This window comes from Mirounga leonina, unplaced genomic scaffold, assembly GCF_011800145.1.
Source record: "Mirounga leonina isolate KUSES-001 unplaced genomic scaffold, KU_Mleo_1.0 Mir_153, whole genome shotgun sequence".
In the NCBI taxonomy this organism is placed as follows: domain Eukaryota; kingdom Metazoa; phylum Chordata; class Mammalia; order Carnivora; family Phocidae; genus Mirounga; species Mirounga leonina.
The window spans coordinates 24,715,353-24,728,259 of record NW_023270387.1 but is presented as its reverse complement, the minus strand read 5'-3'; the positions used below and the strand labels follow the sequence as shown (position 1 = coordinate 24,728,259).

At 44.3% G+C, this 12,907-nt stretch overlaps 1 protein-coding gene across 6 annotated transcripts in view; it reads left to right on the top strand.

Moving 5' to 3' along the window:
- Positions 1–12,907, top strand: part of NFRKB (nuclear factor related to kappaB binding protein) — a 41,301-nt gene that overhangs the window by 13,403 nt on the left and 14,991 nt on the right. For 5 of the 6 annotated variants that reach the window (XM_035009296.1, XM_035009299.1, XM_035009298.1 and 2 more), the window contains 13 exons: positions 1,444–1,571; positions 2,100–2,274; positions 2,818–2,955; positions 3,587–3,660; positions 4,378–4,462; positions 4,869–5,049; positions 5,304–5,412; positions 5,627–5,753; positions 6,004–6,069; positions 8,993–9,072; positions 9,181–9,227; positions 12,052–12,112; positions 12,532–12,706. In XM_035009296.1, the coding sequence (XP_034865187.1) occupies positions 1,444–1,571; positions 2,100–2,274; positions 2,818–2,955; positions 3,587–3,660; positions 4,378–4,462; positions 4,869–5,049; positions 5,304–5,412; positions 5,627–5,753; positions 6,004–6,069; positions 8,993–9,072; positions 9,181–9,227; positions 12,052–12,112; positions 12,532–12,706 (1,446 nt within the window). The remainder of the gene's footprint in view (positions 1–1,443; positions 1,572–2,099; positions 2,275–2,817; positions 2,956–3,586; positions 3,661–4,377; positions 4,463–4,868; positions 5,050–5,303; positions 5,413–5,626; positions 5,754–6,003; positions 6,070–8,992; positions 9,073–9,180; positions 9,228–12,051; positions 12,113–12,531; positions 12,707–12,907) is intronic. The other variant, XM_035009300.1, reaches the window with a different exon arrangement.

Genomic DNA, 12,907 nt, shown 5'->3' with positions numbered 1-12,907 from the left:
TATGTCCAAAACGGACCTCTCCTTGACCTTTTTATCTCAGGTGATGATATCAGTTGTTCATGTCCAGTGATCAGGGTACCATGCTCAGTTGACCTCCCCATGGCCCCCATCCTACCCCAGCATCTGAAACTATCAGCTGGTTTAATCCTTCTACCCCAGGAATATATCCTCAGGTCTCTCTACTTCTGTTCATATAACCACTATTTTACTTACTGGTCAGCTAATATGTGCCAGACATTCTTCGAGGTTCTGGAAATATGGTAATAATCTTATATTCTCATAGGGAAAAACAGATGAACAATGAAATACTTATGGGCATTTAGTACTTCCAAAAATAAGGAGGGTAATGGGACTAGAATGATAGGAAAGAGCTGTTTTAGACATGGTAGTTGGCCAAGGCTTCTCTGATGAGATGAATATCAGGACAGGGACTTAATGAGGGTAAGAGGAGCAAGCTGTGAAAATACTGGGTGTTAGTAGGAAGCCTTGCAGGTAGAGGGAACTTTAAGTACAAAGGCCTTGAGAGAGTAGGGTACATAGCCTATTGAGGAAACAGCATGGAGGCCAGTGGGGCTGGGGTAGAAGGAGCAAATAGGAGACTGGTGGAAGATGAGGCCAGAGCAAGCCCAGGACAGATCATGAAGAGCCTTCCAGGCCATCTTTCGGACCTTGGCTTTTATTCTGAGTGTGGAGGGAAGGTGCCATCCTCTCTGATCTGGACCCCCTGCAGGAGTTTTCCTTCTTCCTCTCTTGCTCCCTGCCATGTCATTCTCCTGCTTTAAACCCTTCAAATTATTTCCGTGGCACTTAGGATAAAATCCAGCTCCCCCCGTGACCTACAGGTTTCTGTGTGGTTGGATCTCTGTCTGCCTTCCCAGGGTGTCACACGCTCCCTCAGTTGCAGCCCACTCTGCGTTAGTCATACAGACATTTCCTCAAGGTTTGGAACGTGCACAGTTCTTGCTTGCTTCGGATCCTGCCTTAGCACACGCCATTCCTCTGCCTTTTCCCCATTTTTACTTCTTGTTTTTAAATTCTCATTGGTTTTCCTCCCAATTTTTTGTTTTGAAGATTTTTAAACCTACAGAAGAGCTGGTAACTAGTATAACAGACGTCTGTATGACTTTTATTACCAGTGTCTATCAGTTAACATTTTGCCATAATTGCTTAATCAGGCTTCGTTTTGCGTTTTGTTCTTTAGAGGTCCCTTTCCTTAAATACATCCCTCCTAACTCTCTAGAGTTGCTTCAGATGAATTTCCTGTAGTGCTCAAACACAGTTTCTGTTACCTGTTTATTTTCTGCCTCCCATTGGACTGTAGGCTCCACGTACACAAAGATTGTCTTTTTTCTCTCCTGCACCGTCTCCCGGTTTAGCGCAGAGTTTACGTCTTAAGCGCGTATTAAGTGTGTGTACACACGGTTGTGCTTCCCTTCTTTCCAGACGGACACTTTAACCCGGAGGTGGTCAAGTACCGGCAGCTGTGCTTCAAGTCCCAGCACAAGCGCTACCTCACCTCCCAGCAGCACTACTTCCATAGGCTGCTGAGGCAGATCCTGGCTTCCCGGAGCGTAAGTAATGCTGGGAACTGCGTATGAGGCGTGGGCGGTGGGCGGTGGGCGCACGCGTCTCCTGGCTTCAAGGAGTCGTTCAGGTACCAAATGCCAAAGGCGGCGGCACTAAGGAGAAAATGTGACCCATGAAGCCTTGACGCACTTAGCCTGTACCGTCCTTCCTTTTTTTTTTTTTAAAGGTTTTATTGATTTGTCAGAGAGAGAGACAGCCAGAGAGGGAACACAGGCAGGGGGAGTGCGAGAGGGAGAAGCAGGCTTCCTGCCAAGCAGGGAGCCCGATGTGGAACTTGATCCCAGGACCCCGGGATCATGACCCGAGCTGAAGGCAGGCGCTTAACGACTGAGCCACCCAGGCGCCCCTAGTAGAGGCTCTTCTTATTTGGACATATTCTCCTGTGTGCATCTCTGATCTGAAAGGAGGGAATTGAGCTTGTTCAACAATCAAGAGAAGAAAATGTAGACCTGAGGAATGGACCAGAATAAGCTTTGGATCATGACGTGTATCCCCATCTGATCTCTTCCTAGGACCTACTGGAGATGGCCCGACGGAGCGGCCCAGCCCTTCCCTTCCGCCAGAAGCGCCCTTCACCCTCACGTACCCCTGAGGAGCGGGAGTGGCGGACCCAGCAGCGCTACTTGAAGGTGTTGAGGGAAGTAAAGGAGGAGTGTGGCGACACGGACCTGTCATCTGATGAAGAGGGTGAGTGTGGGCGCTTGGAGTAGCTGGGATGTTGGATTTACACCAACAGCGTGTTGTTCAGCTGGAGCCAGTGGTAGCCATTTGTCTCCCGGGAAAGAAGCTCTCCCAGTTGTGTGTCTCGGGGGTTGGATGACGGCACTCAGAATTCCCTAGTCTTTGGGCTCTGAGCCCTTCCTCTTGGGTGGGGTGTGACTGCATACCTTTGTCCCCTTGGTGCTCACATGGCATTAGAGTCTAGGTGAGCTGAATCCCTGCGTGGCAGGGCTCTCCACAGTAGGCCTGTCTGGTCCTATTGTGCCACTTGAGAGAGCTACTTTTCCCCCTACAGGAGAGTAGTAGTGACTGTTGGCCTGCTGCAGTGCGACCCCATCACTCTGTTGAAGTCTCTCTTCCTGGAAGAGCCGTTTAAATGACCTAAGTGTGCTCCAGTTCGTCTGGAGAAGGGCCAGAAAGGAGTGGTGGAACCCTGGCCTCCATGTTGTTGGCTTAGCCTTGTTGAACCCAAATGGCCACTTACCCAATCTCCCCTATTGGAGTCCACAGCCACGTTGGATTTACAAGAAAAATTTTCTTTTGAAGATCTCAGCTCATGGCTTCCGAGCTCTCCAGCGCGTTCTCCTAGCCCTGCGGTGCCCCTGAGGGTGGTGCCCACGCTTTCAACCACGGATATGAAAACTGCAGGTGAGAACTGAGTGATGCTGTGGACGTTTTGGGAGATCAGGACGTAGATCTGAGAACTCCCTTACAGGGTGGGCGCTGGATTCTTACTGCCAGGGAATCGAAGCAGTGTTCCTCATAAGTGGGAGATTGGGAGAAGTTTCTGTACGATTCCACTTTTTACAAGTAGGTAGGCCTGCCTTTCTTCCTTCCTTTGTTTTGAAGCTTTTCTTTAGGAGCTAATCGGCTGGTATTTTGGGCTTAAAGAAAGTAGATTATTAAAATAGCAATATTTAGGGACAGTTCAATAATAGAACAAGAGGTAATCAGAGCCGTAGCAGTTTCTTAGAATGTCTGAAATTAGAGAAGAACTTTTAATTGGGATAGGAATCAAAGAAGACGGTTAAGAATTTTTGAGGTGTTTCAGGAACAGCTAACTAACTGAGGTCATTGTTACTGATCAGTGTAGAGAAAAGCTGAAGAGTTGATCCTGTGACTATTTCAAGATTGTGTGTGCTTGTAGTACATGGGATTCAGAAGGGACGTTCAGAGAAACGTGTTACTTTTGAGTATCACAAGTGACCAGAAAGACTTGGATTTGAGCATCATGTTGGTGAATGACCTAATCCATGTGGTTTGGTTCATTTTCTCTCAGATAAAATAGAACTGGGGGACAGTGACCTGAAGATAATGTTAAAGAAGCACCATGAGAAGCGGAAACATCAACCAGTAAGATTGGGTGGGGTGGTCATTAGTGGTTTTCAGTCTGATATCTTTGGATTGGCTTTTGGGAGATGAAAGTAGTCACCATATCATTTATGATTCCTTTTCTATTGTTGGGGGGACAGGAGCCACTGTAGTGGCTCATTAACACCAGAGATATGAGAGGAAGACAAATGCTTGATGTAGTGTCTGATTTAATCTTTATAGCAAGACTGGTACATGAATCATTATATCCATTTTACCTGTGTTTGGAGAGGTTAAGGAACTTGTCCTTGGCCCTACAGCTAGGAAGTCAGGAGTCAAATCCTGTGCTCTTCCCACTTTTTACTCTCTCTGTTACTCTACCAAGTCAAGGTAATGCCAGTGCAGCCAAGCCAAAGAGCAGAGGGGAGGAAGAAAAGGCAGGTAGTGAGGTGGGAAGCGTCCACACTGGAAATCAGCAATTCCCTTACCTTTTTCTCAACCCCGTTTTCAGACTATAAAATATAGTGACACTTAACAAGATTGTTTGAAGAGCACTAAGATAAGGAATGCAAAAGAGCTTTATAAACTAAATGCCATACAGTAGAAATGTTAGAAGTGGGTTCTGTGCCCCATTATGAAGGGGAGATATGATTTCCGCAAGTGCGCCCAATATCTGATTATAGGTAAATTGGCAAAATCATCAGCAGTTTTAGCTTCTTTTTGGGGCCTCGATAACAAATCTCTGAATATCACATCCAGGATCATCCGGACCTTTTGACAGGGGACCTGACTCTCAGTGACATCATGACTCGAGTAAATGCCGGCAGGAAGGGCTCTCTAGCAGGTAAGTGATGTCCTCTGGAGGCTGACCTCATCTGACTATTGTGTTACGTTACGTCAGCCAGCTACGTGTGGCATAAGTAAATGAGACCACAGCTTCCTTCTTGCTGATAACTTTTGTTTAGTTATTGCCTCTTATGGATTTGTAGGTGGAGAATGAATGTAAAATCAATACAGTAGATCTTTGGCTCTTTAATAGGTGTTAAAATTAACTTGTAAAATCTCACTGGATTTGGTAAAAAAAGAAAAAAGAAAAACAAAAAAGCAAACAAAAAGTAACTCAGTGTCTTTTTACTTAAGACTTTTCTTTCTTCTACTGGTGGGTGTTTGGAAAATAACATTCAGATAAGACCCTCACTTCCTGATGTAGAAAATGCAGTTCTGTGATTTGTGTTGCCTTTTCTTCCTAGCCCTGTATGACTTGGCTGTCCTTAAAAAAAAGGTTAAGGAAAAAGAGGAGAAGAAGAAGAAGAAAATAAAACTGATCAAATCAGAGGCAGAGGATTTGGCTGAACCCTTAAGCAGTGCTGACGGGATCCCACCTCTCTCCCAGGCCCCTTCTCCGCTGGCTATACCTGCTATCAAGGAGGAGTAAGTGAGCAACAAGAGATTGCTGCTCGAGGGTGAAAGGTTAACCTGGGGTGTACGCAGCACTGGTACATGGAATGAGCCCGTGTGTGTTGAACGTGCAAGACCAGAGTCCCAGGGGACCTGCTAGGGAACGTGTATGGTGTGGTCCTTTATTGAACTTTTGTAGGACTCCTAGAGGGTTTGGAGGGCCTAAACCATCTGGGGATGTGTTCTTGGTCTCTTCAATTGTTCTTACATATTTTTTCCTTCATTAGGCCTCTTGAAGACCTCAAACCTTGCCTTGGAATCAATGAAATATCTTCCAGTTTCTTCTCTCTTCTATTAGAGATCTTGCTGCTAGAGGGGCAGGCTAGCCTTCCTATGGTAAGAGTTTTGGAAAAGTCAGATGTACATCAGAGTTTTCAAATTGTAGAAAACTAACAGTCTACAGCTGGAGAAGAATTCTGGGTTCCTCTCAGAGCTCTGCAGCTAACTTGCTCTGTGACTTGCAGATGTATCCTAGCTTGCTCAGGTGCATCTGCGGGATTACTGGTGTGGAATAGAACTCTAACTGGCTTCTGTCTTTGTTTTCCCTTAGCTGGAGGAACGGGTTTTGGATTGGCAGTCCTCTCCAGCCAGCTCCCTCAATAGCTGGTTCTCTGCCGCCCCCAACTGGGCAGAGTTGGTGTTACCAGCCCTGCAATATCTTGCTGGGGAAAGTCGTGGTAAGGTACTTTTTTCCTTAGGGTCAAGTATCCCCGCCCCCCCCTTGTTTAATTCATTTTCCTGGTAAACTACAGCATTCCTGGTTAAATCCCTGTGGTTTCACCTAATGCTGTGCCTTGGGGGTCTCCGCTGTCTTGATCCACTATGAAACATTCAAAAGTTCTCTCAAAGCTCAAGGATTGCAGTTATTCGGAATTCTGTGCGCGCTCTGACCTATGCAGCTTGTTCATGTGATCCCATTTCTTGCAGCCATACCTTCCAGTTTCTCAGCATTTGTTGAATTCAAAGAGAAAACCCAGCAGTGGAAATTGCTTGGTGAGTAATTCATACTGCCCACTCGTAGAGGTGGGTTTTCACTGTCTTGCATCCTCTGCTCAGCTGCTCTTGCCTTCTAGTCCACACAGCCTAGTAGGATATTGAGAACAGCAATATTAAGTCTTATTTTGCTCAGTTAAAAAGATCCTTTGTGACCCCTTTGGTATCTCAGGGTCTAAGTTTCACCCCTCCACTGGATTTTGGCTCCCCCAAGCTGGGGTGGGATGGCCCTTCTAGGACGATGGATTTAAATCCGTGGGGGTATTTTGCAGTAGGACCCATCATCATATTAATCGTGCCTATGGGGGCACCTGGGTGGCTCAGTTGTTTAAGCAACTGCCTTCGGCTCAGGTCATGATCCTGGAGTTCCAGGATTGAGTCCCGCATTGGGCTCCCTGCTCAGCGAGGAGTCTGCTTCTCCCTCTGACTCTCTCCCCTCTCATGCTCTCTCTCTATCATTGTTTCTCTCAATAAATAAATAAAAATCTTAAAAAAAAAAAAAAATCGTGCCTATGCTTTTAGATTAACCTGTAAGAGTGTAATTATTTTTCTTTCCCAACAGTGGGCTTTGCTATTGAGGGTAACGTGCAACAGGATGTCAGACAGCCCTGAATACACTATTTCCAAAGAGCAGGATTCTTTTTTTTTTTTTTTTTAATTGACGAAGTCCCATTTACTACGTTTTATTATGTACCTGAAGTAATTTGGTTACCAGTGATGGTGTTAAGAGGAAAATTCCATGTTGATTTCCTACTGAAATTCACTAACCTTTCTCTTTACTCCCTTGAGTGGTCTGGGAAGAGAGATGGAGAGAAGGTTGTGAACACAGTAGATTCATTTATTCCTTACGTTTATTTGGCTTTTAGGTGTCAGGCATTGGGTTAGGTGCTGAAGTATATAATGAACAAATATCCATTCACATGAAATAACAAACATACACATTCTATGAGGGGAAAGTACCAGAAAGGTTGGAAGTTTATGACGAGGTGTTGGTGTATTCTGCAGAGTTGGGAGGACCTTCCTGAGGAAGGAACATTTCAGCAGAGATGTTAATGATGACTAGGAAGGAGCGAGGCAGATTGAGGGGAAGAGCATTCCATGTGGAGGAAGCAGTATGGATCAGCGATGCCAGGGAAGATTCGATTCAAAAAGATCACACAGGCCTACGTAGAGATGATGATAACCTGGACCCGAGGAGAGTGGACAAAGTTGAGAAAGTTGTAGGTGGTAAAAGCCATGGGACTTGGTTATGACTGGCTGCGGGGAGTAAAGGGAGAGTGCTGTCAAGCATCACTTCTGCTAGATTTGTGCCTCACGGTGAAGATGCCGTTCACTGTGGTAGGCAGCTGTGGAGGACATCTTGCCTGGGGTGAGGGCGGAGATCCTGAGTTTAGTTTTGGATGTGCTGAGTGTGAGCTGCCTTCGAGGTATTTAAAAGTGTTAATGTTGAGTAGGCAGTAGGATGTGTGGGTTTAGAATCCATATGGGAGAGTCAAGGCAGGGAGTTGTTGGCATATCTACAGTTATCAAGGCATAGGGAGGAAGCGTGAAGTGAGGAGAAATGAGGGCCTTAGACTAAGCCTTGAGAAGCTCCGAGGCTGAGCAGGCTGAGCAGGAGAGCATATGCAGAAGTGACTTGGGAGGAAACCATGAAATAGTTGGATCTTGGAAGCCAGGGAAGGACACAGGAAGTGGGGAGTGGTCATTAGCCTTGATCATCCTAAAAGGGTTCAGGAAGATAAAGCCCATGGATTTGAGAACGTGGAAGAACTGGTGAATTTCTTGTAAGAGTGATTCCTTACTAGGGTGATGGGCATCAAGGACCGTGGGGAGCTGAAGGCAACCCAAAATTGCTGACCGTGTCGCTCTTTCTGACTCTGTCAGACTGGTGGCTTGAAGTCAGCCTGGAGGGGGACTTATGCCCGGGGTGGCAGACCTTATCCGACCAGATAATAAGGATTTTAAGCTTGTGGACCAGCTAAGACAGGTGGCAGACTTCACACCAGGTAAGGATGTGGAGGGAGTGGTGTGAGAAGAGGATTGATTAGGCTGTAGGGAAATGGACTATGAAGGAGCAATTCTAGAAGGCAGAGGAGTAGAGGAATCTTCCCAGGATAAGAAAGTTCAGCACTTTCTGGCGATGGTGGGACTCTGCCTGACTAGGGAGAACATGTAAGAGTCCTCAGAAGCATCATCTTAGCTGCTTTGAGAAGGGTAGGCCCTGGGAGGCTGTATTCTTCCCACAGGCAGACCCGAGTGCTGGTGGTCTCTGTGGCTTCTAGTCTGGGCAGGAGACATAGGGACCATCGTGTGATGGGTGCTTCCGTAGGAGCCCGAACAAAGTAAGAGGGGAGGAGGGCAGGAGGGAGGTGCTCATCTCTAGGCAGATCAAGGGGGTCAAGCTTTTCTCCTTCCTGAGGGCCTTCTTATTGCTATGCCAATTGGTAGAATGCCTTTGTTGCCCCACAATGAGAAGCCTTTTCTGACCCCCAAGGACAGGAAAACTTCCCTAGGGTAAGCTTTCATGATATCCTTTGTGATACCTACCACTTTGAGATTTTATTAACTTGTATTCTTTTCTCATTTGACTATAAACTCCGTGAGAACAGAGGCTGAGTTCACTGAGTAACCCTGCCTAGTATGCAGTGCTTGGCACACGGCGGCTGCTCAGCAAATACCTAGGGAAGGAGTGATTTACTGAGGAAACATCCAGAAGTGTTGGTCCAGGCAGACAGTGAATGGAAGGCAATACAGGCTGAGGGGATAGTATGTGCACAGGATCATTGCACTATAGGTCCTGATGGGTTCTCTCTCTGGCATAGATACAGCAAGTAAAGAGACAGTGGGATTCTGAGTAATACCGTAGATTGTTTTAGTATTGTTATTACTCTTGTTGTTATTTGCCTTTTTGTTTTCCTGATAGGCCAGTCCCAAGATAATGAAAAGGAATTAGCTGCACTCTTCCAGCTGTGGCTAGAAACCAAAGACCAGGCTTTCTGTAAGGTACGGTTTTTAAGAAATAACCAGATTTTTCTTATTGGATTTCCAGAGTCCTTAAATTAGCCAAAATTCTTTAGTCCATTTACCTGTTAATGTTTTCCTTTTCTCCAGCAAGAAAATGAAGACAGCTCAGATGCCACAACACCTGTTCCTCGGGTGTGAGTATAATACTTGAATGGTGGGTGGTAGGCCATGAAATTATAGTTTAAGGTACTGCCATGGTTTTGCTGACGTTTCTTAGTATGTTAGAGTCGTAGTGAACTTTAGAGTTCCTAGGTGTCCACTGATTCTAACCTGCCTTAACATACCTGAGAAGGGTAACACACTCCCATCAGTAAGAGTGGCTTTCTGAGCAAAGGATTCTGAATTGGGGAGAGGATTGCACAGTAGAGTTTCTGAGGGGGTTGTGATCCATGTTGTAGGAGGGCATACTCCTTTCCCTGAATTCTCCTTCATTTCCCATTTGAGAAGGATTCATCTAATCTTTCTCATTCTACCTATGAAGAAATTGAGGCGTGAGGTTAAGTGACTTGCTGAAGGTTAGTGACAGGACCTGATCTAGAATTTAGGCCTCTTGATCTCTAATCCTGAGATCTTTGTATCACATCATTTCATGTGATTGTTTCCAGTCTGATGTGGTCCTTTGTGTACCCCACCCGCCCCAGCCTTGTTGAGATACAGTTGACATATAATATTGTGGGGTGTATAACGTGTTGAATTTTGGTACATGTATATATTATGTAATGATTACCATGATATTAGTTATATCCATTATGTCACATAATTATCAGTTCTTTTTTTGTGGTGAGAACATTTAAGGTTTCTATTAGCAACTTTTAAGTGTATGAAACAATATTGATAACTAGTCATTATACTGTACATTAGATCCCCAGAACTGATTTGTCTTCTAACTGGAAGTTTGTACCCTTCACCAACCTCTCCCCATCTCCCCCATCCACCACCCCTTGATAACTACCATTCTCTGTTTTTGTGAGTTTGGCTTTTTTTAGATTCCACATATGTGAGATCATACAGTACTTATCTTCTTTGACTTATTTCACTTAGCGTAATGCCCTGAAGGGCCATCCATATTGTTGCAAATAGCAGGATTTCCTTCTTTTTTATGGCTGTATAATATTCTGCCTTATGGATTATTATATACTACATTTTCTTTGCCTGTTCATCCATTGACAGGCAGTTAGGTTGTTTCTGTGTTGTAGCTATTGTAAATAATGCTGCGATGAACATAAGGTGCACCTGTCTTTTCGAGATAGTGATTTCATTTCCTTCGGAAGTACACCCAGAAGTAGGATTGCTGAATCATATGATAGTTCTAATTTTTTTTTTTTATCTAATTTTTTGAAGAATGTCCATATGCTTTCTGTAGTGGCTGAAGCAGTTTACATTCCTACCAGCAGTGCACAATGGTTCTCTTTTCTCTGCATCCTTCCTAATGCTTGTTATTTCTTATCTTTTTGGTAATAGCTATTCTACCATGTGTGAGGTGATATCTCATTGTGGTTTTGATACATGCTTTGCAAATATTTCCTCCCATTTGGTAGGTTGCTTTTTCATTTTGTTTTTTCCTTTGCTGTACAGAAGATTTTGTTTGAAATAGTCTCACTTGTTTATTTTTACTTTTGTTGCTTGTGTTTTTGTGTCATGTCTAAAAAATTGTTGCTTAGACCAGTGTCTAGGAGCCTCTTTCATATGTTTTCTTCTAGGAGTTTTACAGTTTTAGGTGTTATGTTTAAGTCTTTAATACATTTCGAGTTAATTTTTGTGAGTGGTGTAGGATAGGGGTCCAGATTCATTCTTTCCCATCTGGATATCCAGTTTTCCCAACACCATTTATTGGAGAGACTATCCTTTCCTTACTGATTATTCTTGGCTCCATTGTCAGATATGGAGCAAGTGGTTTGACCATTTACACAATGGTTTATTTCTGGTCTTTTGATTCTGTTCCATTGGCTTATGTGTCTGTTTTTATGCCAGTGCTGTACTATTTTGACTATTACAACTTTGTAATAAAGTTTGAAATCAGCAAGTGTGATGGTTCCCAGGATTGCGTTGGCCATTTGGGGTTTGTGGTTCCATATGAATTTTAGGATTATTTTTTCTGTTTCTGTGAAAAATGGTTTTGGGCTTTTGATAGAGATTATATTGAATCTATAGGTGATATGAGGTAATTGGACTTTTTTTTTTTTTTTAAATTGATTGATTTAGAGAAGAGTAGTGGGGATGGGGAGAGGGAGACAAAGTCCCAAGCAGATTCCCTGCTGAGCGCAGAGCCCAACGCAGAGCCTGAGATCATGATCTGAACCAAAACCAAGAGTCGGATGCTTAACTGACTGTGCCACCCAGGTGCCCCAGTAATATGGACATTTTAACAATATTTTTCCAATCCATGAACATAGGCAATCTTTTCATTGATTTGTTTGTTTGGTTTTTTTTTTCAGTTTCTTTAATCAGATTCTTGTAATTTTCAGCGTACAGATCTTTCACCTCTTTGGTTAAACTTATTTCTAAGTATTTTATTGCTTTTGATGTGTGGTTCTTTAGGTTCCTGCGCACTAGCACAGAGGGCCAGCCTGAATATGGCAGAACCGTTGTCTTATGTAACAGAGAAACTCAGTTTCTCTTGGGAACAGAAAAACCATCTTTGTCACGTTACAAATTTGAAGTCCTTTGTTCCTCTCAGGCTGAATTTTTTGGTTGCCATTAGATGGGGTTTACTTAGCAATAGTACTGAAAACAGGTAAAAACAAAACAGTCTCTTTCTCATCTACGTAGTAACTTTTCTGGATTTCTGAGACTCGAGTAATTTTTGGAAATACGAGAGTACTTGGTAGGATCTGGAAAGTGGACTTTTGACCTTTGCAGAAACAGAGTACTAATGAAGGGACATTTTTTTCATGGTGCAAAGGACTGGTTCTGGGTACTGGAGAAGGGGTGATGGATACAAAATTCTTTATGTTCCAGAAGAACTGACTATGTGGTGCGGCCCAGCACGGGGGAGGAGAAAAGAGTTTTTCAGGAGCAGGTAAGTGATTGCTAGCACCCAGTGAAAATCTCTTCATTTATGGGGCCATGCAGAGGAAGCTCTGAGCTTGACTCTCCTTGAGTCCATATTCTTAGAGGAAGCTCACACCCTTAACCTTAGATATTCTGTTGGTTGAGATTGTTTGCTGGGGGTGGAATTGGTGTGAGGAAAGGGAATGAGAAATGTTTTGATGGGGTTTTCTTCCAGACAGCAGAATACATCTATATTTATCTCTCTGTCCCTTTACTAGTGATCTCTTTGGAGATCATCCTTTTCCCACTGTGTTTGGCTCAGTATTCCTAGTGTAATACCCTGTTTCCTTGTTTTAGTCTCTCCAGGTCGACCCCTTATTGTATGAGAGCATTAGACAGAACCCCACTAATTGTGACTTAGGAGCCTTGTCTCTTTTCTCTTGGTAGGAGCGTTACAGATACAGCCAGCCCCATAAGGCATTCACCTTTCGCATGCATGGCTTCGAGTCTGTGGTGGGGCCTGTGAAGGGTGTTTTTGACAAGGAGACCTCACTCAACAAGGCTCGGGAACACTCCCTGCTGCGCTCTGACCGGCCTGCCTATGTCACCATCCTGTCTCTTGGTATGTGTCATTTGTCTCTTGTCAGGGATCCCTTCTTTCTCTAATCAGCTGTCTCCCCAACCAGCACCCCCAGAAGGGCTTTGATGGTCAGATGCAGTTTTAGGAGGCCTTGGAGTTTGGGACATAAAGGGGGAATTCAATCCCCAGAGATTGATGCTAGGAATTGGTGTTTCTTCCCTGAAGTCTGGGCTCACATTTATT